This window comes from Lytechinus variegatus, chromosome 15, assembly GCF_018143015.1.
Source record: "Lytechinus variegatus isolate NC3 chromosome 15, Lvar_3.0, whole genome shotgun sequence".
NCBI classification, from domain to species: domain Eukaryota; kingdom Metazoa; phylum Echinodermata; class Echinoidea; order Temnopleuroida; family Toxopneustidae; genus Lytechinus; species Lytechinus variegatus.
The window spans coordinates 15,306,154-15,333,589 of NC_054754.1; the positions used below are offsets into that span (position 1 = coordinate 15,306,154).

Sequence of the window (27,436 nt, forward strand, 5' to 3'; positions counted from 1 at the left end):
TATCCTTTCTTCGAATTGTTTTTGCTCACCCATGCGTGAATGAGGAATAATCGAAGTAATATCAGATTAAAGGAGAGATTCTAAGCTTTACATTGGTAGGTCATTTGTCTATTGAATTTTTGATTAAGTCATGATAAATCATCGCTTACTCTCGGTTTCATTTTTTCTGGGACGCACTGTATTATTATACAGGTTCGAAGCGGCGCACAGTGGGCTGGGGCGAAACAAAAGTGCGCAAAAAGTCATTTTGTCAAAAGTAAAATCGTAAAATGTGACATTTTGCGAAATGTCGCGTATATGACTTCCTTTATGGCCTGTTTTTCAACTATAGTTGAAAAACAGGCCATTTCACAGATCTGAAATGGCTGCCACATAATCCTGATATATTCTTTTTTCGTTTGAAAGTGTTCAAAGTAGATAAAAGTCACCTTTTAGGTTTATAGGATGATTTTTTTCCCTCGAAATAGGCTGAAAAATCTTCCAGGGATAAAACTTACTTGTAGAATAATTTCAGCCCAAAACCCTCGTCATTGTGATACATTCGTGGTGATAATATGCGTTTACACAAGTCAACACAGCTTGATAACGCACGGTTAGTATTTTTCAGATTTTAAAGGTTTTTTTTGTTTATAAATGTAATTAATAATCATTTTGATGCAGAAAAAATATTTTCGGCATCTCTTAAAACACTTTTTAGGCATAAACGAACATTCACTCAGGCCAACTTTAAAGTAGCACATAACACAAAGTTCATATTAGTGTTATTGTCTTTTTATTTCAAGTAGCCAATCAAAATTTGGTATCAAGGTGACGTCATATCGGTTAAAAATTATGTTCAGTCGATTCTACGCCCAAAATTACCCATAATCAACATGTTAAAGAAAAATCTAACACAGAATATAATTTTGGCGCACTTTCAACTTATTCTGGCCCCCAATTACATCTCTATTATGTTCTGGCCCACTGTGCGGCGTCGAGAAAATGGCTTAATGTTTTCCCTTTTTTTTAAACAAGTGCACACCCAGTTACCAATAATGCATACAGCATTTCCATTTATTTGAAAGCAAGATAAAAGAGCTTTGTAGATTAAATGCTTTACTCACGTGCATTGGTGCCGCGGCCGGGGTTCAAATCCCATCAAACCCCGGACTTTTACAGCCAGGCGCCTTATAGACCAATCGGCCACCACGGCACAGTCCTCTACCACGGCACCTTTCGTTTTCCTTTTCGACGATACCATACCGTGGATTTACTAGGGAATTCGCGAAAATGGACAAGCTTGATGAAAGTTCTACAAGAGGAACTACAATTGAAACACCGTTAAATTCGAAAGAGTTAATTGGTGTGAATTATCCTGGTTTTATAAAGAACCCTGAAAAGATGCTTGAAACACTCGGTGGAGAAGCAAAACTGACAAAGGTATGTTTTCTTAGGCCGGCCTCTGAGTTACCGTACGGCGGTACCGATAGGCGATACTTCGCTAGCGGACAGCTAACTACCGTACTAGGCCTAGCAGCACCCCGGGGCCGGGGCTTACAGGGAGCGAAGCGGGCCGGAGCCTCGGAGAGTGTTTCATCAACATTTTCATCCGACAATTAAGTTATCAGATCTGACAACTTACTCTGATGTTGATTGGCTGAGAGGTACTGTTACTATGGTAACTATCGGATGAAATGGGACTTGTCAGATAAAACGTCCGACGAGTCCTTTCATGAAATGCTCCCGGCCCTGGGCTGGCCCTGGCCTCGACTCGTCCATTACACGGACGATTACTTACCCGGACAGGTCCAAAATGGGGTAGGCCCTAGAATGTGGTAGCAATAGGGACCGCAATAGCACTCAAAGTAAAAGGGGAAAACATAAATTATGCACTTACCTCGATTATATGGATGAAGGTGTATCGTGAGACACAATCCTGACGAGTGACGTTATTGAGGCACAAGCTGGACACTCAACTCAAAAAAAGGAAAAGTTGGACCTGTCTGTTGCGTTCGTTCTCGGTATTGACCGGCCATTTTGTTTTCAATTTTTACAGAAGGAGAACGAATGAGACATAACTTTTCCTTTTTTTGAGGCTCCAGTTTATGCCTCAATGTCCGGATTCTGTGTCTCACGATAGACCTTCATCCATATATAGGTAATCGAGGTAAGTGCACTCATTCAATGAACAAGGTTATGATATAAGTGCATGATTAGACAGGAATAACTTGTTCCTGGGGATTTTAAAAATTTCTGACATTTTACTATCGTCCCCATTCACCGACGGTAGTGTGTTAGTGCGAGCCTGCAAGTGTAATCAGGACCACCAATTCAAAAGACCAGGTTTTGTCTAGATTTTTATCTTTGTTTAAACAGAGTTGCTAATTTTCCGGATTTTTCCGGAATTCCGGATTTTTTCCTTTGCTGAAAAATATTCCGGAAAAAAAAATCGATTGTCAAAGTGAAATCCGTAAAAATTTCCCCTCCAAATCTTGTCACGGAGAGCGCAATTTCAATTTTGGATGGCCAATTTGCGCAGACGGAAAATTATTAGCATTGTGCGCAGCATGAAGTTTAGCTGGTACTGTACTTGCACGGTACGCGCGAGCAATACATTGTAGCAGTTGCAAACGCCGCCCTATACCCTGCAGGGATACGGGTGTCAGCGCTATCCCAGTCGGGCGATCGCCCGGTAGAACCGCTCGAAGCACGGCCCGGTGTGGCTGCAATTGCCTGCTGCTGCGTGAGTGATTGGTTGTCTGCCGCGGGATTTCAGCTGAAAACCTATTTGCTACCATGAAATATGTGTTCTCTGGTGCGTATTCATCAATTCATATGTGTGAACTATCCATCATTTTGATAGAAATTGTGATTTATGGATTTTCAATAGTATAGGATTGTCTTGTTGATGAGTACAGTGAGTGAAAAAGGGCACCCCAGCTGCTACACACACCCGTCCCGAGTCGCACCCATTGGCCGCAGCATATTAACCCGCAGCAGGTTAACCCGTCCCGTACCGTAATGAGTACGGGTTACATGATTTTTTTTTGAGCACCTTTCTTGCCTATGATATGAAGTTTATTATGTCATTAATTATTTGTTATGTACTACTGTAGATTAATGATTTCAGCCCTCTAAAGAATAAGAAAACGTTCCAGCTTCAGGGGGCTTTGCCCGCGCGCCCTTGACCCCGCCAGGGGCCCTGGGCGGGCCCCTGGACCCCCGGCCTGGGTTTTCAGGATTTTTTTGAGCTATCAGTTAGCATCGCTGGTTTAAAGGTCAAGTCCACCTCAGAAAAATGTTGATTTGAATCAATAGAGAAAAATTGGACAAGCATAATTTGAAAATTTCATCAAAATCAGATGTAAAATAAGAAAGTTATGACATTTTAAAGTTTCACTTATTTTTCACAAAATAGTTATATTCACAATTTAGTCACATGCAAATGAGAGAATTGATGATGCCCCTAGCTCACTATTTCTTTTGTTTTTTTATTGTTTGAATCATAAAATATTTCAATATTTACAGAAAATAAAGACCAACTTGACTGAAACATAACATGTTCAGGTAGAAATGAAACTTTATTTCACAGGACAATAAGGAGAATATTAGAATATTTCATAAAATACAAACGAAATACAGTGTGTGATGTCATCAGTCCCCTCATTTGCATACCGACCAGGATGTAAATGTAACTATTTTGTGAAATTAAGAGAAATTTAGAATTGTCATATCTTTTTTATTTTCCATCCGATTTTGATGAAATTTTCAGTGTTGTGCTTGTTGGACTTTTCTCTTCTTATTCAAATCTACTTTTGGTTCGGGTGGATTTGTCCTTTAAATTATAAATTACATTATATTATTGTGAATGAAAGCCCACTCTTTTCGTTGGACTCTAACCTTTTTTTGATACTATACATATTGCAAGAAAATATCGAAATTATACGTTACCAATGATTTATTCCTTATTTGTTTAATTTTTCTGACGGAGAGGAAAGATTGCAGCCGTGTGTAGCTGCCCTCTACGTTCATCGAGTTGTGCTTTTATCAAGGCTTTCCGATGAGAATTTTTTATATCCTGGCCAATCAATGCGAACTACAATTTCTGAACGCATGCACATCTACCAGCACAAAGCAGCGGCACAAATTGCGATATATAGTGACTGGTAAATACGTCTGTGAGGATAATGACGTCATCCAAGATGGCAGCTTACGTTGACCAACGAAAGGATTGAAGATGACTGTTTTCATCATCATTTGAAAGGAATTAGTGGTAACTCCGATCCAAGGTACGATATTTCTGAATTTTAGATATATTTTGGTAAATTTTATGTAATTTCTTTTTTATAATGTGACATTTTATGTACAAAAAACGATCTGAAAATTGAGTTTCCGCCGAATGATAGATCTAACGTTTCTGCTAATACGTTGGCTGTACGTATGGGCCAACAACTCTTCAGTCTATTTATTGGTGAGTGGACCCAACGCAGTTCAGCGAAACTACCAAAGTACAGAGACTGAGCTTTTGGTCTTTTGCATAATTTATATTTTCCCCCTTTATTTTGAGTGCTATTGCGACCCCATTCTACCCCATTTTGGAGAGCATATGTCTGCCTAGTATTACATGGATGAGGCCTGAGTTACCCGGGGCTAAGACAGGAATAACCGTCGTTTCTGGGGATTTCCTTAACAACTTCTGACATTTCACTATAATCCCCATTCACCGACGGTAGTAGCCTTAAGGCTCCTAGAGAGTAAAAATCAGTCTACTATATATTGGCTTACTCTCCATGGAGCCTGGGTTGGCATACCATTATTCTACACACACCATGGTTTTTCCCACGGTGAAACTAGACCTAAATCACAATCACAAACTTACGTAAATGGGCCAAAACAATATCTACCCCCATATAAGGTATTTTGTATTTATTCAATAAATAGGAATGAATTTGAAAAATACTTAAGAGCAAGAGCGTTTTACTTACCCAGTCTGTTATCGTCGCCCTCTATGTTATCAATACCTAGATACCAGACCCGTGTATAGAGGGCGACAATATCATGAGCAGTGCCAACTTGGATTTTAAAAATACTTGCATCGGCCGATAAACATCATGAATCGTGAAATACTTGCATCGATCCAAAATATCATAAAGCAATCTTTATATTTATCAACAGATGCAAGTATTTTATGATTCAATAAAAATCAGCGGAATAAAGGAAGAAACTTAAATACTCGGTTTGGTCAAGCTATTCCAAATGCCGCTCCAGCTGTCGGCCAAAGGAACAATCGGAGGGGATTCATTTGAACTGTGTGTTAACACCCAGCTGATACCAATATTCAGACAAACATTGAGGTGAAAAATAGTTTTATAACCTCATCAGATCGCCCGGTGCAAAACTGCATTCGTGCCATTAAGACGTTAGAGAAATTTGGCGTATGAATAGTGACCATATGCGTTAAATTATCTGAGCTGAGATTCATGAGAATGTGTAATTTTCTTCTAGGCCTAGACTTAGTCGAGACAAGTATGCAGGCCTGAAGTATGGATCAAAATTTAAGCATAAGGCCAAACCAACAAAGTCATAGAGTCGGGATAAAGTCTAGTTTATTATAAATGTTCAACAACTGAAGTTGAACTGCCAATAGAATTGCTGCCAGGTGAAAATATTGAACTGTGACCGTGTGGAAGGAAGTTAAAAGTGAAGCCTGAAGCATCCCAAATTTGCTTTTGAAAATATTCACCAAATAGAGCCTTGAAGTTGCCCTTAATTATTTCAATATACATCAGTCATCATGTTCTTGAAGAGAGCAAAGTATTTTGACTAGTCCTCTAACTGAATTTGCTAGATATATCTGACCTGTAGAACTGGAAGATGGGGTGTCTATGTTCGCTATTAGTGGCATTATATATCCTCGAAGAATAAACATGAATGTGCAAATGTCAGGGCATAGGGTTTGACTGCAAATTTGGCATGAATTTACGAGCATTTCGTCGAAAACTTACTGATAAACTTGGTTGATGTCTGTTGATGAATGCGCTAATTATATCATCAACAGCCAGAAAAAAGAGCCATATTGATTTATGACATCAAAACAAAATTTTTGATAAACTGTTTTATAATGAAATGGTTCAGCAATTTTTAGGTTGTATTACATGTACCGGCTTCATGTATTTCCTTTGCTTTTCCTTTGGTTATTATTATTATTATTATCGTGTCTTTGTTATTGCAATTCTCATTATTATATTTCTTGCTGATATCTTTCTGTCCCTCTTTTTAGGCTTTCAATGATGATCATGCCCCTTTGTCTCTGAAGTTCCAGCCTGACAATCCTTACTGTAAACCAGCACGGGGTGTGGCCACCAGGTCAACCTCCCTGCTAGTGAAGGTCAAACGCCGATATAGAAGGACTAGAGATGGCGATGATGAGGCTATTCCAGGAAGTGAGGAGTACTCTTCAGAGGTCCTGGGTGTGATTGGACAAAGATATGAATTCCCATGTAAGTGGGCTTTACCGAAGGGCTGTTCACCCTTGCTTATACTCCTGGGGGGTGTTTCACAAAGATTTAAGCATGACTTAAGTCGCACTTAAATGTCGACGCGTACATGATATGCAATGCGCAATCTTATTGATCAATACGCAGTAGTGCGCGTCCTCTTGGCATGATCTGACCAATGCTGTCATGCCTTTTATACTATGCGCAACTAGACATTTAAGTGCGACTCTAAGTCATACTTAAATATTTGTGAAACACCCCCTCGGGGTATTTTGATTCTTGTCAGTACCGGGAAGGGGTGGGGGATGGGGGGAATCATGGCCTCCCCCATTAAGATCTAGGCCGTAGATCGCACAAATGACAAAAATTTGCAAGATGGTAGAGAATGACATAATTTATAGTGCCATTTTTCACCTAATTCATGTACTTTATTAGATGTAACTTATTCATGAAATCTTATTTTTTGTACTAATTCTTTTACATAAATCTCCTAGAATGCTGATTTGGGTGAAAATATTCTTTATGCATAGCACTCCTATTTATTTTAAAAGGAAAAAAAAGTAAAACTCTGTTATCAAGATTGATTTTGATTATTTTTTCAAATTTCTAATGTATTTTTGTGCACTTTGAACCATAGTAGCTTGTGGCTGAACCCTAAAAGGCCCGAAGGAGGGGCGGATTCTGCCCCCCCCCCTACATTTTTCACGATAAATCCGCTGTGCGAAATTTTTCTACCTTGCCGCTCGCTATTTTTTACTTTTGAGACCAAATTTGCGATACATGGTTACAAAATTACGCAACACTAGTGCATTTCAGACCCAAAACTGCTCAAAAACGTGAATTCTTGTACAAATCCAAAATTCATAAATGTATCATTATTTCTACTTTTACTGATTAAACTTCATTAATTTTGTCTTTTTATGATCAGAATCAAGTCTGCAACAATTTCCACCGAAAAAAAAAAAAAGTAAAAAAACAAAGGAATACATAAGAAGTTAAAAAACAAAGAAAGAAAAAAATTGCAATACCAAATTTTTTAAAGTACATTTGATAGGGATCCTACAAATAGTCTGTGAATAAAAAATTAGCAGTTTGAGGCAGTATGATAGTTGATTAGAGCAAATGTTTTATGTCATGAATAAGTTAGTATAATTCATTAAAGGGGAATCCAACCCAAATAAAGACTTGTTTTTATAAGAAAAAGAAAAATCAGACAAGTTAATAGGTGAAAGTTTGAACAATATTGGACAAACAACAAGAAAGTTATGAATTTTTAAAAGTTGTAAATATTGGTAATCACTATACCCATGGAGACTTCAAATTGGCCATTTATGTGATGTCATAGTGATGTAGGGCAAGGACTACTCTTCCATGTACTCCAGTACATATTATGGCTAAAATGTCATTTTTCCCTAAAGTTTTATTTCAAATTTTATTTTTCTTTCATGAGGACATAAAACAATATACTACATGGGTTATATTTAGATTACTGCCCCAGGGGAATAGGTACTTAGGAGAAAACCACAAATCCCTGATAATAAAGTACATGGACTATGGGAAAGTTGTCCTTGCCCCTTGTCATAATTTACTTACCCAGTTGCCAATTTGAAATCTACATACTATTAGAGATCTCAATTTCAAAGCAGCTATAACTTTCTTATCGCTTGTCCGATTTCTTTCAAACTTTCGCCATTCTGTTTAATTTATTTTTCTTCTTCCCAACACAACATTTTATGGCCAAGGCTGGATTCCCCTTTAAATGAAGAATTTTATTATCTAAAAAACATAACCATAACCTTTTAGATTATATCGCACACTACCACTGTGCACATTTTTGCACCTCCCCCCCTCCCTGTGAGATGGGTCCAAATAACCCAGCTCTTTTAGGGTTAAAATATTTTGCTTGTTTCCATTTTTATGACACTTGAAATATAGACCTTTGTGACTTTCAATATCTACCGTACGAGGGCAAGCCGGGTGGAGAAGCGTCAAGCCTGATAGAAAAGGTACTGCCTTCTGCTGGTGAGGATATCAGCTACGTAGACAAAGACGCTCCCTCCTTCATGCTTCCGGAGATCTTCTCAAAGTTTGACAAGCCCATTGAGTACAACTACAAGGTGGGCCAACAGCTTCGGACTGTTCGAGAACAGCAGGAGATGCCCGACTTTGGAGCCAAACTTATCCAGCACGGAAGGAACAAGAGGAACAACTTTGCCCATGTGGTATCCACCATGGCTGATTTTGAGGTTCCAATGGCACCCCATCCAGTTGCTGTGGACAATCTGGAATCTCAGAAACCAGGAGCAGCTACTGAGGAAATTAGGAAGGTGAGACAAGTTCATTCATACCATTTGAGTTTGGTGAATACTTTGCGACTTTCATCAATCACGTTATTTGTGACCAGTCCTCCCCAAACCAACAATAGGTAGCCCAAAATAAATCTTGATATTTTTTTTTAGTTTGGAAAATCACATCCATAGCTTTAAAAAATATATCTTGTCAAAATTTATCAATAAGGAAAACAAGTACTTGATTGAATGCAGAAGAAAGCGAGAGCTTGAAAAAAATCAGGAAAACAACGTTTAAAGTTTGGGGCTCACTCAATCATGACTCATCAATTAAACTAAGTTAAAACACCGGGATATATTGCTTTTTTGCATGTGTGTATCTTTTTGTTGCATGTCTTGTAAGTTTCAAATGATGTACGCCAGAATCCACTGCCCACTGTTAGTGATCCAAAGGCATGATAAGCATGTTTTGCAGTGATATACAGATGATCCAAGAGCAGAGTAATGTGTTGTCAAATGACACCTAAAGGCATGGTCACACCGCCCGAGCGTTGTTGGAGCGGTCGTGGAGCGGAGAGAAAAAATCATCACCGCTCGCTACCGTTGGCAAACTTGGCATTTAAGTGCGACTCTAAGCCATACTTAAATCTTTGTGAAACACCCCTCAGATTTTATGTTCAAAGCATACAAAAAGTTTCAAATATTTTGTCGGCCATGAATCTGTACCAAAGCTTCGTTATATATTTTTTTGTGGATTTGATCATAGTGAGGGATTGATTCATGGCACAATACAACAATGGCAGCTTCATGTGTCAACAGTTAAGTTAAACCATGTCTTGACTGTACAATGAAGGAGCAGTCAGTTGCAATATTTTATTTTTTGTTTCATTTTAACTATAAAGTACAGAGAAATAATGTGTTTGATGAACTCTTGCCAGTGCTGTCATATTTTGTATTTATTTATATATTTTAAAATGCTTTATCATTGTTGGGGTGTTAAAATCTTGTCTCTTAAAATGTAAAAATTGAGGGAAGGTTAGGAAAGACTGTAATTGCAATTGTGGCAAACTGGCAACCTCATATTGTCTGGAAGCAGTCTCTTAATTTCTGCAGAGATCCACTTTAGGCAAAAGAAGGCTGCTTGTCTCAAAAGTAGTTTCAAGCTTTGCCTGGCCTGGCCTGTCCTGTTTTTCTGTTTTTGTCTCACCTTCATAGCAGAGTGAGACCATAGACGCCGTTTTTCCAACGGTGACGGCAGCGGCGGCGTCAACATCAAATCTTAACCTGAGGTTAAGTTTTTGAAATGACATCATAATTTAGAAAATATATGGACCTAGTTCATTAAACTTGGACATAAGTTCGATCATGTATCACCAAACATTCTGCGTGAGTTTCATGTCACATGACCAAGGTCAAAGGTCATTTAGGGTCAATGAACTTTGGCCAATTTGGGGGTATCTGTTGAATTACAATCAAAACTTTAAAAGTTTTTGGATCTGATTCATGAAACTTTGACATAATAGTAATCAAGTATCACTGAACATCCTGTGCAAGTTTCAGGTCACATGATCAAGGTCAAAGGCCATTTAGGGTCAATGAACTTAGGCCGAATTGGGGGTATTTGTTTGATTACCATCATAACTTTGAAATTATGTTGGTCTAGTTCATAAGTCTTGGACATAAGAGTAATCAAGTATCACTGAACATCCTGTGCGCATTTTAGGTCACATGACCAAGGTCAAAGGTCAATGAACTTTGGCCATAATGGGGGTATCTGTTGAATTACCATCATAACTTTGCATGTTTATTGATCTGACTTTTGAAACTTGGACATAAGAGTAATCAAGTATCATTGAATATCCTGTGCAAGTTTCAGGTCACATGATCAAGGTCAAAGGTCATGTGTGGTCAATGAATTTTGGCCACATTGGGGGTATTTGTTAAATTACCATCCTATCTCTGTAAGTGTATTGGTCTAGTTCATAAAATGTGGAAATAAGAGTAACCAAGTGTCACTGAACATCTTGTGCGAGTTATAGTAGTTTTCAAAGTCAGCAATGCTGCTATGTTGAATCACGTGATGCAGGTGAGACGGCCAGAGGCATTCCACTTGTTTGATTTGAGATTTTGAGGTTTTAACCCCCCACCAACTATCTTTCTTATTTGGCATCTGATTTTTTTTATGTAACTCAAGGTATTGCCTTTTGATTAAGTATGGTGTAGCCAACCATAAAATGATGGCAATTTTATTTCAAAATCAAATGTAACAAATAAACAAAGTTAAAATAAAGTCTATGAGTGTTAAATATGAAATCATAGTTGAATTAATGTCGTAATTTTCTTTATAAAATGTGGAGAAGGAAGCCAGCATTAGTGATTCAGATTGTAGTCAACCATAGTGAGGAACTGAATGAAACTGAAGGATATAGTTGGGGATGACACTTATCAGTCTGGTTGCTGATAAATTAGCAAGTATTCCATTCTTGTTTCCCCTTCTCCAAATGTATTCAAACGAAGACTCAAATTATATCTTTTATCTCATGATATGAATTATTGATAATTTGACCAAATTCCTTGCATTGTATTTTGTATTGTATTTGTATTTGAATGTATTTATTTATGTCTCTTAATGTATTTCAATTTTCTTCTCATTTTCCTTTCTAAAACATGTTTTGATTCTTCAATTCTATGACTTTCTCTCGTTGGATTACTGCCTCGACAAAAACTTAATGTTTTTTTGCAGTATTCCTCAATTCCATCCTTTTCTTGATATCTCTGTATCACTTTATTTACAATAAGCATGTTTACATGTATATCTTTATAATGTTTTTTTTTTTTTTTTTTGTTTTACAATCTGTTATGCTTACATGCATTTATCTGTATATATTTTTTATTGGAATTGAAAATAAACGAATTGAATTGAATTGAATTGAAGTATTCCTACCAGATGATCGGCCTTTTCCCAAGAAATAAACGCCCCACATGATTTAAAAGATGGATGTTTCTCACATCAAATCACCTTTGCTGCAACTTCATGTACTTGACTTTAGCTTTGAAACTAGTGAAATTAATGAATTTATATTATGAATAATGATAATCTGGTCATTTATGATGTGCCTAAAACACACATTGTATGTTTCTAAGTGCTTGCAGATTTATTGAATTTCCCTGGTCATTGTATTTAATAATCAATCATTCCTGCACGCAGTATATGCACATCCTCCACTCCTTGGGGGGTATTCCAGCCAGTTGGTAATGAGGCACACACAACGCTGGACAAGCTACAATGAATTTCAGATGTCCTACCGAGTATCCATTTTGCACCTCGGTGGAAGGCGGCAAAGTGTGGGTTAACACCATACCAATGGATGCTAATGTTGAACATTCAAATACTAAGACATGAAGCATATCATAACTTGTTTCCAATACCATTTAATTTTCTATCCATGAAATCATATTTCCACCAATGATGACAAGTACATGTACACAGCAATGGCATTTAAACAGCTGTGAAATACCAACTCTAATAATAGATATAAAGTAATTTCGCTGTTTTTTTTTGGGGGGGGGGATTGGGGGTTTATTTCAATATCTTTAAAGTGACATTCAATTCATTAAAACTTAACAACCCTGTCTCCATCTGGTAAAATACTGGCATGCTTTCAAGAAATGATAATCTTTAGGATGAAACTTACTTGACTACCCATTTTTTTTCATTATATAGTTTTCATACGTCCATGTACACAACTGCAATGCTTTTGCATGAACCAATCCATGTGTTGAGATATTGTTAGACTAGTTAAAATACACGTACATTACATGCTACTACTGCTTTTGACAGAGATATTTTTATTTATTTATTTATTATGAACTTTGATTGCAAAAAGTTTTGCAAATTGGCTGAAAACAGTATCCCCTTACAGGGGTATAAATAAAAGAAGTTTGGGATTTCATAAAGGCTCTTGAGAAGTTGCAAAACAGGTCGCCAATTTCTTATGATGTAACCATTCCAAAGCAATGTGTACCTTCAGCAATTATTGAAGTATTAAAGGGAAAGTTCAATTTTACTGTAAAAATGGCAGGAAAAAAATAATAAAAACATTGGTGAAGGTTAGAGAAAAATGCATCAAAGATAAAGAAAGTTATTAGAAATTAAGCTTTTTGAGTTGTGACACAGCTGCCCCATATGAGTCACATGCTTAAATTTCACATTTCACATTTTACATGGTTAGAGATTACTATAAATTTTCTCTATTTCTTTCAGGAGCAGTTGTGAAATAATTTGTCTACATATATACTGAAGGTGCAATGAAAAACATTTTTAATTTTCTGAGATAATGACATTTCATTGTTTTTTTTACCATATGATATGTGGGAAAGCTGCTCCCATATGATGTCATAATTTAAAAAAAAATAGAATTTTTATTCTTTGAAGGATTTTCCTCAAATCTTCACCAATAATTTTTCTGCTATTTCTACAACAAATTGTCCTGAAGGGTGAACTTCTCCTTTAATCCTAGAGTCCTTTCAGAATTTTTCACTCCCCCATTGAGATTTTTTTAATACAAAATGTTAAGTTTCAGGGCCACCATTATGCAATTTCTCCATAGCACTCATGCTTTATTATAAGTAGAGTGAATGCCCCCCTCCCAACTCTCCTGGCATATCATCTACATGTACATGTAGTTAAATGAAAATATCGCAACAGTCCGAGTCCTACAGGCTACACGAACTTTAGTTTTCACTGCTCAGTAATACCCTTTGCAGTTTGAGTCCAATGATCATATTCCTCTTCTATCTTTTCTGCATTCACAAAGTCAATTGATCTCCATACCTTTTTAGGCCTAAATTCACAAATGTGGTTTTGAAAGCCCACGTTTGAGTCCATGGTTTATGCAGATTTCCTGTATAAATCGCGCTTAATTTACTGCTTATATTTAAAAAAATTCCAATGCTGATGCGCTTTTGTCACAGTGTGCCAAATTGATGCCTGTTACCATTGTTTACCGGTACTTTATTTTATTCATGAGTCCACTGTTTGAAGAGTGGACTCATCAATTCAAAACAGTGGACTCATTAATAAAATGTCGCACTGTGACAAATGCGCACATCAACATTGGACATTTTTTTCACCTGTTAATTATTAAAGCGTAATTTAAACAGGAAATGTGCATAAACCATGGACTCAACTGTGGGTTGTCAATTCGGGCCTTAGAATCCCAACTCCCTCAATCAGCTTTGGTTGTAGTCACAGGAGCTTGCCTGTTGAACGAGCCCGCAATGGCCCTTGCCAGGGGGACAGTCGCCAGGGGTGCGGCCCAGTAGACCAAGAGATGCTCCAGGAGGCTTTGGTTGCCACAGTTGAAGGTGATTCCTGCTGCTAAGGCGGGGTTGAACATCATTCCGGTCCATTCCAAACCTTTAAAGTCAAAAAGAAAAGTAGACTTGTGAAGAGGTTTATACTGTCCTTTATTGAAAGCTGTAGCGGCTGGGGCACAATCCAGGGTAATGATAGCATGTAGAGCAAACAAGAGTCAATCTTTTAACTGCATCATCATTACCATTAGCAACGAAATCCTTTTATCATTATCATCATCATGTTTGTCATTATCTTCATCATCACAATCAAAACCACCTCCTCCATCATCATCACCACCATCATCAGAAACATAATAGTCATCATCGTTGTCGTCATTATCATTGATCATCATCATCATTATCTGTTATCATTTTCACATCAGCTGTGATCATCATCATTATTGTCATAATTAACAACTGTTTTCAATCCATTATTAGGAAAAAGGGGTACATTTTATATGATAACACAGTGTATGAAAGAAATAGTGTTTGTCTCACTCTGTGACCTCATTGGCTCACTCATTTGCATAAAATCTGTGTTTTAAGCTGAACATGGTCAGTCAAGATGGTCATGCATTTTTTTAACAATTTAAAACATTTTTAGGACACTTCCAGTTGTTAGCTCATTCGGCCCGAACGGCAAGATGAGCCTGTGGCGTGGCGTCCGTCGTCTGTCGTTCGTCCACAATTTCAAAATGGTACTTCTTCGCCATTTCAAGTCCGATTTCAATTCTGTTTGCTTTATATGATAGCACTAGGTTGGGGAATTCAAAACTTCTACACAGAATTTTGAAATTCATTAGATATGCTAATTTATGCGCATTTTTCAAAATTCACAGAAATGCTTCTTCTTCTTCATTTGTTGACCGATTTTGAATTTTTTGCTTCCATCTGGTAGAGCTTCATGATGTTCATCAAACTTCCACACAGAATTTTGAAATTTTGACTAGAACAATTTTTATGCTAATTTATGCGAAATTAATTTATGCAAATTTTTATGAATTCACATAAAATGCTTCTTTATTTGTTGACCGATTTAGATTTTTTTTTCTTCCATCTGGTAGAACTTCATGAGGTTCACCATACTTTTACACAGAATTTGAAATTTTCAGTAGAAAATTATTTAATGCTAATTTATGCGAAATTTATTTAGAAATCACAGAAAATGCCTCTTCTTTATTTGTTGACTGATTTTGATTTTTTTCTTCCATCTGGTAGAACTTCATGAGGTCCACCAAACTTCTACACAGAATTTTGAAATTTTCAGTAGAAAATTATTTGTGCTAATTTATGCGAAATTTATTCATAAATCACAGAAAATGCCTCTTCTTTATTTGTTGACAGATTTTGATTTTTTTTCTTCCATCTGGTTGAGCTGCATGAGGTTCACTTCACCAATCTTGTACACAAAATTTCGAAAATTTGTCTGGAAAATTATTTATGCTAATTTATGCAAAATATATTCATAAATCACAAAAAATGGTTTTTCTTCCTTTATTTGTTGATCAATTTCAATTTTGTTGGCTTTATATGATAGCCTGAGGTGGCGATTCAACACAGAATTTTGAAATTAATTAAATATGTTAATTTATTCATATATTTTCAAAACTTACAAAAATTACTTATTTATTTGTTGATTGATTTTGATTATTTTTGTTCCATCTGAGAGCTACATGAGGTTCACCAAGGTTCTACATGTACACAGAGTTAAGAAATTTTGACTACGGTAGATATTTATGCTTAATTTATATGAAATGTATTCATAGATCACAAAAAATGCTTGTCATTTCTTCATCAATTTCAGTTCTATATCCTCAATTTATGTCACCAATATAATTCAGTACAGTGTCAACTGGGCTGAAATTCAAATTGTGTTAAATTTCGTTGCGAGATGCCGGATGAGCTCCACATTATTGATGTGCTAGTTTATAGGGCGCATTCCTGTATCATAATGCAAAAATGTGAAAAAATCAGAAAAAGGAAACAATTCTTGTAGGCCAATTAGAAGGCCTTTATGTTTGTCAAAAGGCTATCCAACTTGATGTTTGGTTAAACATGATTTCAAATCTACTTTGTATATAAAAGTTAAAATTATAAGTTTATCATAATACTGTAGTTATGGATATCCCATTTAATACCTGCAACAATGATCATAACCTGTATCGCAGCATCTGAAAACATTCCACTGTACCGTCCTTTGGGCTGAAAGTTGAGGGTAATGAAATAGGTAAGTGTGGCCAACGCTTCTGCAAAGCAACCTTCCAGGATGGAGACATTCAGTGCGGAGGCACAGTAGATCTGAAGCAGGTGGGAGATCTTCTTCCTGTGACGATTGGTTGGTACCACCTTCCACATGAAGCGCACGTAGGGATACGCCAGTTGACCGCCAGCCACCTGAAGGCATATCTTTGACAGTGCCACCGCAGGACCAGATTCGCGCTTCAGCATGGACTGCCACACCATGCATGTGTTGGCAGTGGAGTCGCCGTCAAACGTCAGGCTCTCGGACACGAAGAGGATCCAGAGATAGAGGGCGTAGCAATAGAGGCCATACTCCTCCAGGATGATATCGCCTTCTAGGACACCGGCGACGAGCTGGAACGTGGAGATGAGTTCAGCAGCAAAGCTGTACCAGACTGGATCATCACGGAGGATCCTCTTGGTCAATGACCTGATGAGATTGCAGCCGACTGTTGTGAAGAAGACCAAGATGAAGGTGGCTAAAGCTGCAGGATATTCCTGGGCCATGATGATTGTTCACAAGATTCAGATAGACCTGCCTATCTGGCTCCTCGAGACCTGATCTAATGACCAACCAAGTGTTATATCTGTGTTCTATCCAGTTCCTATTAATAATTCACCACAGCCTTGCACATTACATGGTACCCTGCACATTCTGTCCTTTTAACCACTAGTGAAAGCAGTATTGCATGACAACTTTTTGATTAATGCACAACTGGGATGATATCCTTTTGTCTTCGATTTTTATTGATGCTTCACTCCAACAAAGACTCATTGATTCTCGAGTTAGCAAGCTCTATTATCCATGTACAAGGAGACAGACATCCATGGCATTCTAAGAATGCCTCTGGCTCTTAAAGCCCACTGGGTTAGACAATCGTCACTTCACAATGACAGCCAGGCAGCTCAGATCTAAAACATGTAAATGATGTATGGCATCTAAAGTTATTCAAGCTTGCAGCTAATATGCATGAATGACATATGTACACGTACCCCCTGAGTGTAAATATCCAGACCTGATTTATGAGAGCATATCTCATGACCTTTGATTCATTAAGTGAAGAATTAACGTTACTGATAAGTCATATTAAAAGGCAGTCTGTAGAAATTACCAATCTGAAGGAAATCAACTGGATAAAAATTCATCTGCAAAGGCAATGGTCTAAAGGGGAAATAATATTTTTCTTAAGTGTTGAGTGTGGTATTAAATGTTTCATGCAAAGGATGATTTTCTTTTCTAGATATTCATGTAGAGTAGATTAAGATATTAAAAAAAATAGCTTTAAGGTTTGGCTGAATTTCCTGTTTTGCAGTGAATATGTTTTCTAGGAAATCAGATCTTACCAAGATGCTGATTTATGGATCAATATAATGTGTCTCATAAATTTATAGGAAAGGGAAATTGATATCTTATCAATAAAGACAAATTATGTTTTAAACCACATCTGGAGAAAATACTGCCACATAAACTTTGAGTACATAATGTAAGCAGGAATGAATGCTATTCCCCTTGCACATGAAATTTAATAAAAACCAAATAACATAAATTACAATGTATCAATTGCTCAATTTGAAACAAGGTCCTTAAATTTGAGCTACCCCTTTCGGCTTTCACTCCAACTTCCCTAGCCCCACTTTAAGATTCTAAAAAGCATGATTTTGAAATGCCTAAATGCCAACTATATGTAGAGGATTTGTTTTTGTTGTTGTTGATACTCTTAACCAGACTATATTCATGTAGATTACCTCTTAAGTTTGTTAATGTAGATATATTGTGTCTTTCAATTTTTACGTAGGAAGTTCAGATGCATGTTCTGTAGCATTGAATATTTTCCTAAAAAACTTCAAGTTCCTTGGTTATTATTTTTGATATGCTTGTACATGTAGCTCTATGCAAATACATTTTCCCCAGCAATTATTAAATGATTAAATATCTTTAATCATTTAATAATTGCATCATTCATTGCCTATCTTTTTTTCCATTCTGTATTCTCATTCTTTTTTGCCCTCTCCATCCCCACCCCCTATAGTCAAAGGAAGGGATAAATTCCCCAGGCTTAAGAAATGATTGTTATCTGTAAAAAAAATGAATAAATTGATAATTTTAATGAAGATAGGGGTCCCTTGAGATTCTCTTCTTTTAACTTGTTGTTTGTGGTGTGATTTAAACCCATGAGTTTGCTTTTTCAACCCTACTGTTATGAAATTATGAATACACTGCAAAATTTGAACAGATTGATAGGAGATGACACACTTAATTGGCAAACATTTTAGAATGTTTTATGTCATTTCCTGTATGTTTGTTTTATGAACATGCATATTTTGGGCCACTTGCTGTTCCATAAAGTCAAATATTGGCCTAAAAGTCAAAGCAATTTTTCAGACCAAATATGCGAAACATTCCTATATCAAGTCAAATTACTAAAGTCAAACAAATTGCAGTGTTCCCAATAGATTCAAATTTTGTTTCTAATCTCAATTTTATTTTGCCCATTCCTTCATTTCAGCTCTTTGAAAAGCGCCCCCTTTGGTCACGTAATGCACTGAAATGTAACACTGAGGTCTCATCCATCCTTATCAAGGGTATCTTATGCGTGGTAGCTTACTATTTCCAACAAGGACCTTGGAGAGGGCTTTGGTGTCGTATGGGGTACGACCCCAGGGAACATCCGGAGTCTAAGAACTACCAGCTACTCGATTTCAGGATAAGAAAAGGTACTGGTAAATGATTTCTTCTGCTGTTTAGTGTTACTAACAAGTGTTTTGAATGTGTTAACATTTGTCTGAATCTTTCAAGTTGAAGTCATTTGCAGAGCTGCCAACCAGTACGTTTTTGCAACCAAAATACGACAGTACACGTTTTTTCTTTAAAAAATCAGATATTTTTGTTTTACTCAATTGTGACATATTGAGAAAAATCATCTCTATGTGTCTCTGTTTCATAAAACTTACCCAAATATGGTTATTGGATGAATGTAATTTCAGGTAACTTGGTTTTTTTCAATCATTTTATCACAAAATACAGTGTTTGGGGGGAAAATACAGTTTTTTTATCACAGAATATAATTTTTCATTCCCAGAGGTTGGCAGGTCTGCATTAAGGTCAATAATGTTAAAGGAGAATGAAAACTTTGGAACAAGATAGCTTGTGTGAAAAAAGAAAAATCAAAGAAACAGATCAATGAAAGTTTGAGAAAAATCAGACAAATAATGAGAAAGTTATCAGCATTTATGCTTGATAATCTCTAATGCTATGGAGATCCTCAACTTGACAATGCGACAAAGATGTGTGATGTCACTTGTGAACAACTCTCCCATTACTTTAGTGTATATTTCAATTAAATTGCCTCTTTTATCATATCTTTCAGTAGATCATGTGTTCTTTCTAGAGGAGGGCATGTAATACAGATTTTTAAAGAATACATCATGGATAAAGATTTTGTATCACTAAGAAAAAGCAAAAAAAAAGACATTTTGAGGGTATTTTATAATCCATCAAAGGGAAAGTTGTTCACATGTGACATCACACATCCTTGTCACGTTGCCAATGGGAGGATCTCCATAGCATTAGAGATTGCTATATTCAAATGCTCATAACTTTCTCATTATTTGTCCAATTTTTCTCAAATTCTCTTTGTTCACATTCTTTGATTTTTCTGTTTCAACACACACCTACTTGTTCCAAAGGTTTCATTCCCCTTTAATCATTCTTAAAGATTTGATAGTTAAAAAAATTATGAGAATTATGCAATGATATGTATTGCAATATATGCATTTAGATGTGTCTGTTGGAAGGAAATTGATCCAAATTTACTAAACTCCACCAAATCTGATTGGTGATAAAGCTGTGATAAAGCATGACTTGAGTTTCACACCACTGGTTACTATTGTGGGTGCTCAATCAAACTCTCATCAGCTGCAGTTGAGATTTGATCTTTGTTGCATTTCTAGATTAAAATTGCCATTTTAGCAAACATACATGTACATGTATTGACTGCTAGTTTCATTCAGACTGTTGAAACGCACTCCCATTATCTTAAAGCTTGTGTATAGTTTTGGTAACTCCACCAAAATGCACCTATCACTATTCCAATTCATTGCTAGCTAATATGAATGGATATGCCCTATAACAGTTATGATGTGGAGGATATGAAATGAAAATGTGTTTTACAGGATAAATTTTGCGATTTTACATGCAAATTTAACTTGATCGGGTCACCCGATCAAATAAAAATATCTGTGTGTTTTTGTCTTTCAATTAAATCCTATTCCAAATCATGAAATGGGCTGAAACTTTCAAGATATGTTCTTTGTCTGTAACTTTTGGATATCTAATCACTAAAGATAAGTGCTTAAATGCCCATTTTTTAATTTAAAACAAGTATCGCCGAGAGAGGGCGCTATATATCCAGGATTTGAATATTTGAAATTTTCTCAGAGAAGTGCAGTTGGAAAAATATCTAACGGTCTCTACGCTTCAGTAAGACTGTCGTATTAGATGATATTCGATTATCAATCACATTATTGACCCTTTACCAAAGCTATACACAGGCTTTAAAACTTGGAATATAAAGTCTCATTTAACAACAGAAAGGGTCACCAGTTGAACAAAAAAGTCCTGCATAACTTAGGAAGAGCTGTTTAAATGGTACCTTTATGAAGTAGGATGCTAGTAGGGTGTTCTATACACCCAACCTAGTAGGGTGTTGTAACGGTTCAAAGTAAATTGCTAGTTTGGTGCAAAACACCTCATAGGGTGTTAAGTTGTATTTAGTAGGATGCTGAAACCTTGAAGTCCGGCACCATGCATCGCTACTGGCTAGAAAACTCCAAAGGAAATGCATGTATTTGTGAATACAATGAGCTATGATGCCTTCTCAGTTCATAAATATTGTATTGCTTTTTTGCTATTAAAGAGAGGGGTTTGACTCTCTGTGATGCATTATACTGCGTACTCCCCCCCCCCCAAAGTTCCGCCACGGTTGTGTTTTTTTAATTTTTAATTGAATATTGTTACTTTTTGGGACAACTTTATTGATCCATTGTTTTCTTTTGCTGTATTGACACCCCACAGAACTCACAGACAAGAGTGTGAAGTTGATGCTGAAGAAGAAGCGGATGATATTACACCCTCACCAAACCTTGAAAAATAAACGGGTTATACCAGCACCCCTACTGTCTGGCAGTGCCGAACCAGCGGGATGTAACAGGGAATCCTTTGTAAGTCCATCAGGTTTTCTTTCCCTTTCTATGATTTTCCATTTCATATCTCTTCATTTTACATTTCTCATTTCATTTTATTTCTAAATTCATTTCAATTTTATTTCAATATCATTTCAGTTTCATTTCAGTATCATTTTCAAAATTTCATTTCATTAGATCATTTCAATTTTGCATTAATATTTTTTCTTACATGTATAATCTTTTATTGTTGTTCTGCACCACCTGTACCATATCATATCCTTTAAAAAAGAAAATAACTATTAAAGGGAAGCAGAGAGGGTATGTCACATTTTACTATTATTAGTAGTAGTATCATTATTATTATTATTATTATTTTATTATTATTTTTTATTTATTTATTTATTATTATTATTATTACCATTACTATTGCTATTACTATTATTACTAGTACTCTTATTTTTTATTATCATCATTACATCATCATCATTATTATCATTATTCTTATGTATTACCTTCAAAGGATTCCTACTACATCATGAGGCGTGGCATCCTACCAGCATACCATCAGATGTTCTACCAGCTGTGTGATCTCGAGGACCCTGAGCTCCAGGCGATCATCAACAACCCGCAATGGCATAAGACCAAGCCAAACATGAAGAGTGGCTTCTTCGAGGCGGAGATGTTCCGCCGTCTCCGGGATTGTCTCACCCAGATGATCAAGGATACAGTGCTTGAAGTCAACGCAAGTAAATCGTTGCAAGGTATTGTTACTTATCATGTCACTCTTTATCATCCTCCTCTAATACATGTTTCTTTCCAGTTCCTCTGGTCCAGGGGTGTGAGAGTTCAGATTTTTATCTGATTTCAGTTTTTTTTTTTTTTGATTTTCAGCTTAATTTCAGCTTATTTTTGGCTTTCCTCTGTGCAAAATGTATGACAGGTCTTTCTTTTTCAGACTTTTTCATTACTCTTCAGCTTTTTTCAGCTTTTTTTTGTTGTGACTACTCACACCCCTGCTTGGGTCTTTATTTTTCTATCTCTTATTCTCCTTTCTTCTTTCAGTTATTTTCTCTTTGTTTCGAAACATTTAAGATTAAGCTAAAAACTTACCTCTATAACTCATTTTATCGATGATTTTTTTTTTTTAGTTTTTTTCCTCCCCCTTCATTTGTGTGCCTTGAGCATCTCTTATGAGAAACATGTGGCGCCTACTAAATTGCATTTATTATTGTTAATATTATTGTTATCATTATTATACTTCATCTTTATCCTTCCTCCCTTTTTATTCTCCTTCTTCCTTCCTCTTTATTTCCTTTCCTATCTCTTCATTCATCTCCTCCTCCTCTTCTTTCTTCTTATTCTTATGTCACTTCTTTAAAACATTTTCCTTAAAACAGAAAGTAAGTGATTGTCACTGACATCATTATTAAGCTATTGAAACTTTGCATCTGATAGGCCAAGAACAAATTGATCAGTGAAAATTAGTGACAAGATCCTTCGTGAAACAGTCCCCTGGACAGCATTCATGAAACAAACAGCCATTGGTTTTCACTGAGAACCATTAAAAGCTAGTGAAATCCTCACTCCTGGGGCCCATCTTTCAAATAGTTGCGATTGATCCAATCAATCACAACTATGGAAAGCCTGCAAATTCAACATATAAAATGCATGCTTGTTCAATTTTTTTTCTAGACATGATTGTATATCTATATTAAATTCATTGGTATTTCTTGACAATTTGGTGTGTTCTCCTTTTTTTTTACAAAGTACATTTTGCAAATTTCCTGTTGAAAAATTATGAAACTGATGGATTTTTTGGAGTTATGATTGATTGGATCAATCATAACTCTCTGTAAGATGGGGCCCAGATTAGCCAAGAACAAATTGAGTGAAAATTAGTGACAAGATCCTTCATGAAACAGATACCTGGACAGCATTTCATGAAATAAACAGCCATTGGTTTTCACTGAGAGCCATTTAAAACTAGTGAAATCCTCACTTCTGATTGGCCCAGAACAAATTGATCTGTGAAAATGAGTGACAAGACCCTTCATGAAACAGTCCCCTGATCAGTGATGATTCTCTTCTTATTTCTTCTCATTTTCTTCTGTCTGGTCTTACTTCCTTCTGTTCTTGTTTTCTCCTTTCCATTATTTTCTTATAATTCTCTTCTTCCACTCTTCTCCTCCACCCAATGTTATTCTCTTTTTTCCTCTCCTCATTCTCCTTTTTCATCCACTATTGATGATCGGTAGGGAAACTTCACTTAATCATGTGAACGACTTTTGACCAATCCTATAAGAAGATTATGAGGATCCGTATGTGCCATGTAATGATTTTTTTCTCTGTTTATGATTATTTTCTAAATTTTGTTCAATTGATTATTTCAGATGATTCTAGTCAGGGCTCCACACCTTCAACGTCAGCATCCACTCCTGAGATGCAGGAGAACAGAGAGAAGGATGATGAAGAGGGGACTGCAGCAGGGGAAGGCGAGAAAGATGATGGAGAAGATGAGGAAGGATTGGATGATGGAGGAATAGATGATAATGATGATGCAGAAGAGATGGAGGACGAGAGCATCCTGTGTGATGAAGCCGGTGGAGCAGAGGACGCGACAGGGATGGAGAAAGACGACAAGGAAGTCAATGAAGAAGTCGACAGTGAGAATGAAATGGCAATGGAGATGTTAGAATTTTTCGATCCCAGTATGTTACCAAGTTGATGAAGACTGGAGATAGGCGAAGGGTCAGGAGGAAGGATGTTTACGTTGTTAACGGCTGAAAAGTCACCAATGTGAAGGTCATGACAAGGAGAGGGGTGGTGAGAATAAATGGCCATGGAAATGTTTGAATGTACGGATAGCAGTATGCTATCAAGTTGGTCAAGACTGGCGATAGGCAAAAGGTTATGAGGAAGGATGTATACGATGTTAACATCTAAAAAAAGCACCAATGTGAAGGTCATGATGAGAAGGGTGAGAAGAGTAAAAATCGCCATGGAAATTTATGATTGAATTCGTGGATAATATTATATTACCCAACAGATAAAGACTGATGAGAGGAAAAAGATTATGAGAACCAGAAGATGTTAACAGATGGGAGGTTCTGCTACCCTGTTCGGCGTACAACAATTCAAGGGGTAGAGCTATGTAGATCCGGCGCTGCACGGTGGCTGTCTGGCCCACGATCAACTGGGCAAAAAGAATTTTCAGAGTAACTCTATTTCAGATCTAATTTCAAACATTAAAATATGGATTTTTCTTTTAGTTTATTCACCATCAACCTCAAAAAACATGAGTATCCATGTTAAGAGAAGGAGGAGAGACATGGTGAAAACAAAATGGCTAGGGATGATGGAAATGTTGGGATTCACCAAGAGCAGTAAGCTAACCAGCTGATAACTGATGAAAGGCAAAATATTCTGAGAGAGGTTTGAGAGTTGTAAACATCAAAATATGTGAACCTCATGATTTGGGGAGGAAAAAAAAAATGGCCATGGAGACGTTGGAATTCATCAACATGATATTGCCTATTCTGCGTATGGATACTAATGCTAGGTTAGAATTTAGGAAGAGAGCTGTATTCATTGAGCTATGTTACAAAAATGACAGTGAGAACAAATAACTCCTTGGAAATGTTGTTATTCATGTATAGTGGTATACATGAGAGTCTGCACATATTGACCTTTCGTGATTCGAATAATCATTTTTCGAGGAAGAAGTATGTAAAGCATGTATAATTTACATCTTTTAAATGAGATTTTGTCAAAGTCGAAATAGATTTCTGTTCCGAGAGATTGACATTTGTAGTTTTTATTGGACTACCCATAGCTTGTAAAAGTTGATGGGCCAGGAGGTGCAATAGCTCAGTCGTTAGAGCGGGGGTATCGGATTCTGGTGACCCGGGTTCGATTCCCACTTGGTTCAAGTCATTTATCCGTATTGCCCGGTCCCTCAGAGAGGACTTTGTGCAGTCAGTCCTCTGGTTGCTTGCTTATAAGCATTCCTGCTTTCTTAGCAATTGGGGAAAAAAATCACCACCAGCCAATCAATGAATAGAAAGGACTGTTTTCATCAAGATGTTAAAATAGTGATGCCAACCTTGTAAAGTCAGTAGGAGTTTTTTATCATATATTTGAGAAATAATCAAATTAAAGATCTGATTGGTATGAGAGCTGAACAAAGAGTCCTAGGTTCACAGGCCTGAAATCCTGAGGAAAAAAGATTAATAAGGTGCTGAAGAGTGAGTGAACATTTAAGTACTGGCACAGGGGCTAGGGGCCATTTTGGCCCCGAAATGCACAAAAATAACCCTGGAAACTTGAATGGTGAGCCCTGGAAGGTCCCCATTCATTGCAATATAAAGCTTATCCAATGTTTGCAGATTTAGGCAGTAATTCATGAAAAGTAGCCCTCAAAAGTATATACATGTATTTTTTTTTGGGGGGGGGCCTAGTACATGATGAGTGTTGCATTTGAAAATGATCAAAATCACAATGATGTATGTATGTGGAATGTTGACCCTTTATTTACAGAAAATGGTGCATCTAAAAAATATAACCAACAAAGGGCCAGTGGTTAGATATAATATATTGGTAGATATCATTTCTATCATTGGTTCATATTTTCACATTTGAAACATGCTTCCCATCAAAATGTTGTGGGCATGTTGGCTCGGTGGTAGAGTGTCCGCCTCATGAACGGGAGGTTGTGGGTTCAATTCACAGCCGAGTCATACCAAAAACTTATAAAAATGGGACCTTCTGCCTTCTTGCTTGGCGCTCAGCATTTAGACTGGTGAAGGGTAATAATATTTATGTTATGCAGGACCCGCTGGAAGAGCAGTCTTGTGATTGAAGTGGTTATCCTGGGTAAATAAAACATTATTATTATTATTATTAAATGAGACATGTGTATGTATTGATCTTTTGAAACTATAACTCTGTTTTCACCACTTTTGACAAATGCAAAAATCTAAAGGAAATCTAAATGACTATTATGAAGAACTGAAAGTTAAACAGAATTGTATTGTTCTTGTATTAAATCAAAAATACTTCCTATTTATAACAACTTTTGTTATATATAACTGCAAATGTCTCACACAATGCTGAAATGGAATAGAAATCAAACCATGATTATGCCACAATAAAGTTGTAACATTAGAATCCTATCGATTGTTTGTCCATATCATATGGACATGGTATTAAAGCTTATACTGGATGCTTGTTTGATTCTCGGAAAAAAAAATTGAAAAAGAAGCAATTTCACATAATTAATGTGGGCATGTATGATGTAATATATGTTCAGGGCTTTATATAAACCATGATTTTATCTACTTTCAGTTTGATATAATTGTTGTTTGGTCTAAACTTGGTCTATACAAAATTTGTCTAATTCTCAGTCTAACACTGAGTTGGATATTCTTTCCACTTCTACTAATTGCTTTTTTTTCCAAATGACAATTTGGATACAAAGTAATAGACCAGTTTGTAGAAACTTCATGGACAATTTTGGTCAAATGACCTTTTCTTTTCTTTCATTAAGATAGGCAGATTTCAAAGCAATATATTGCAATATAGCATGTATGCATGCCTTACATAGCAGGAAAAAGAAATTGAATAGACCAGGTGACTAGAATAGCACACCATTGAACACTCCATGAAGGCATTTGTTGCATTTCTACTTTGAATGCATATTAGAGGATGTTGTACAATGTACTTGGCAAACTGTGTAGTTTACTATTCATTCGTGGATGCATTGTTTTTTGTGGATGTGAATGAAAAACACAGTTCAAAAGAATATATGAATAATCAAGACATCGAAGTCGGTGCTTATCTCATTAAACTTTAAACCACCATGTCACTTTAGCACCAATGTCCTTCCTCTGA

At 36.5% G+C, this 27,436-nt stretch overlaps 2 protein-coding genes across 2 annotated transcripts; one reads left to right on the forward strand and one right to left on the reverse strand.

Annotated features, from left to right (window-relative positions):
• Nucleotides 1-1,236: 1,236 nt before the first annotated feature.
• LOC121428586 (general transcription factor 3C polypeptide 5-like) lies at nucleotides 1,237-25,569 on the forward strand. Its single transcript, XM_041625312.1, has 7 exons — nucleotides 1,237-1,419; nucleotides 6,260-6,479; nucleotides 8,412-8,803; nucleotides 18,871-19,078; nucleotides 21,438-21,583; nucleotides 22,068-22,308; nucleotides 23,938-25,569. The coding sequence occupies exons 1-7, from the start codon at nucleotides 1,270-1,272 to the stop codon at nucleotides 24,270-24,272; spliced, it is 1,692 nt and encodes a 563-aa protein (XP_041481246.1). The 5' UTR covers nucleotides 1,237-1,269; the 3' UTR covers nucleotides 24,273-25,569.
• LOC121428587 (aquaporin-12-like) lies at nucleotides 13,905-17,288 on the reverse strand. The gene is made up of 2 exons (XM_041625313.1): nucleotides 16,261-17,288; nucleotides 13,905-14,183 (listed from the first exon to the last, which is right to left on the reverse strand). Exons 1-2 carry the CDS (start codon nucleotides 16,868-16,870, stop codon nucleotides 13,993-13,995), a joined length of 801 nt encoding a protein of 266 aa, XP_041481247.1. The 5' UTR covers nucleotides 16,871-17,288; the 3' UTR covers nucleotides 13,905-13,992.
• Nucleotides 25,570-27,436: the final 1,867 nt, after the last annotated feature.

What these genes read in the sequence shown, in the direction of transcription:
- LOC121428586 (XM_041625312.1), top strand. Translation starts at nt 1,270, where the DNA reads ATGGACAAGCTTGATGAAAGTTCTACAAGAGGAACTACAATTGAAACA. An exon ending in CGATTTCAGGATAAGAAAAG is followed by an intron (nt 19,079 to 21,437) that starts GTACTGGTAAAT and finishes GACACCCCACAG; the next exon opens with AACTCACAGACAAGAGTGTG. An exon ending in CGCAAGTAAATCGTTGCAAG is followed by an intron (nt 22,309 to 23,937) that starts GTATTGTTACTT and finishes TGATTATTTCAG; the next exon opens with ATGATTCTAGTCAGGGCTCC.
- LOC121428587 (XM_041625313.1), bottom strand. Translation starts at nt 16,870, where the DNA reads ATGGCCCAGGAATATCCTGCAGCTTTAGCCACCTTCATCTTGGTCTTC. An exon ending in GGTTATGATCATTGTTGCAG is followed by an intron (nt 14,184 to 16,260) that starts GTATTAAATGGG and finishes TTGACTTTAAAG; the next exon opens with GTTTGGAATGGACCGGAATG.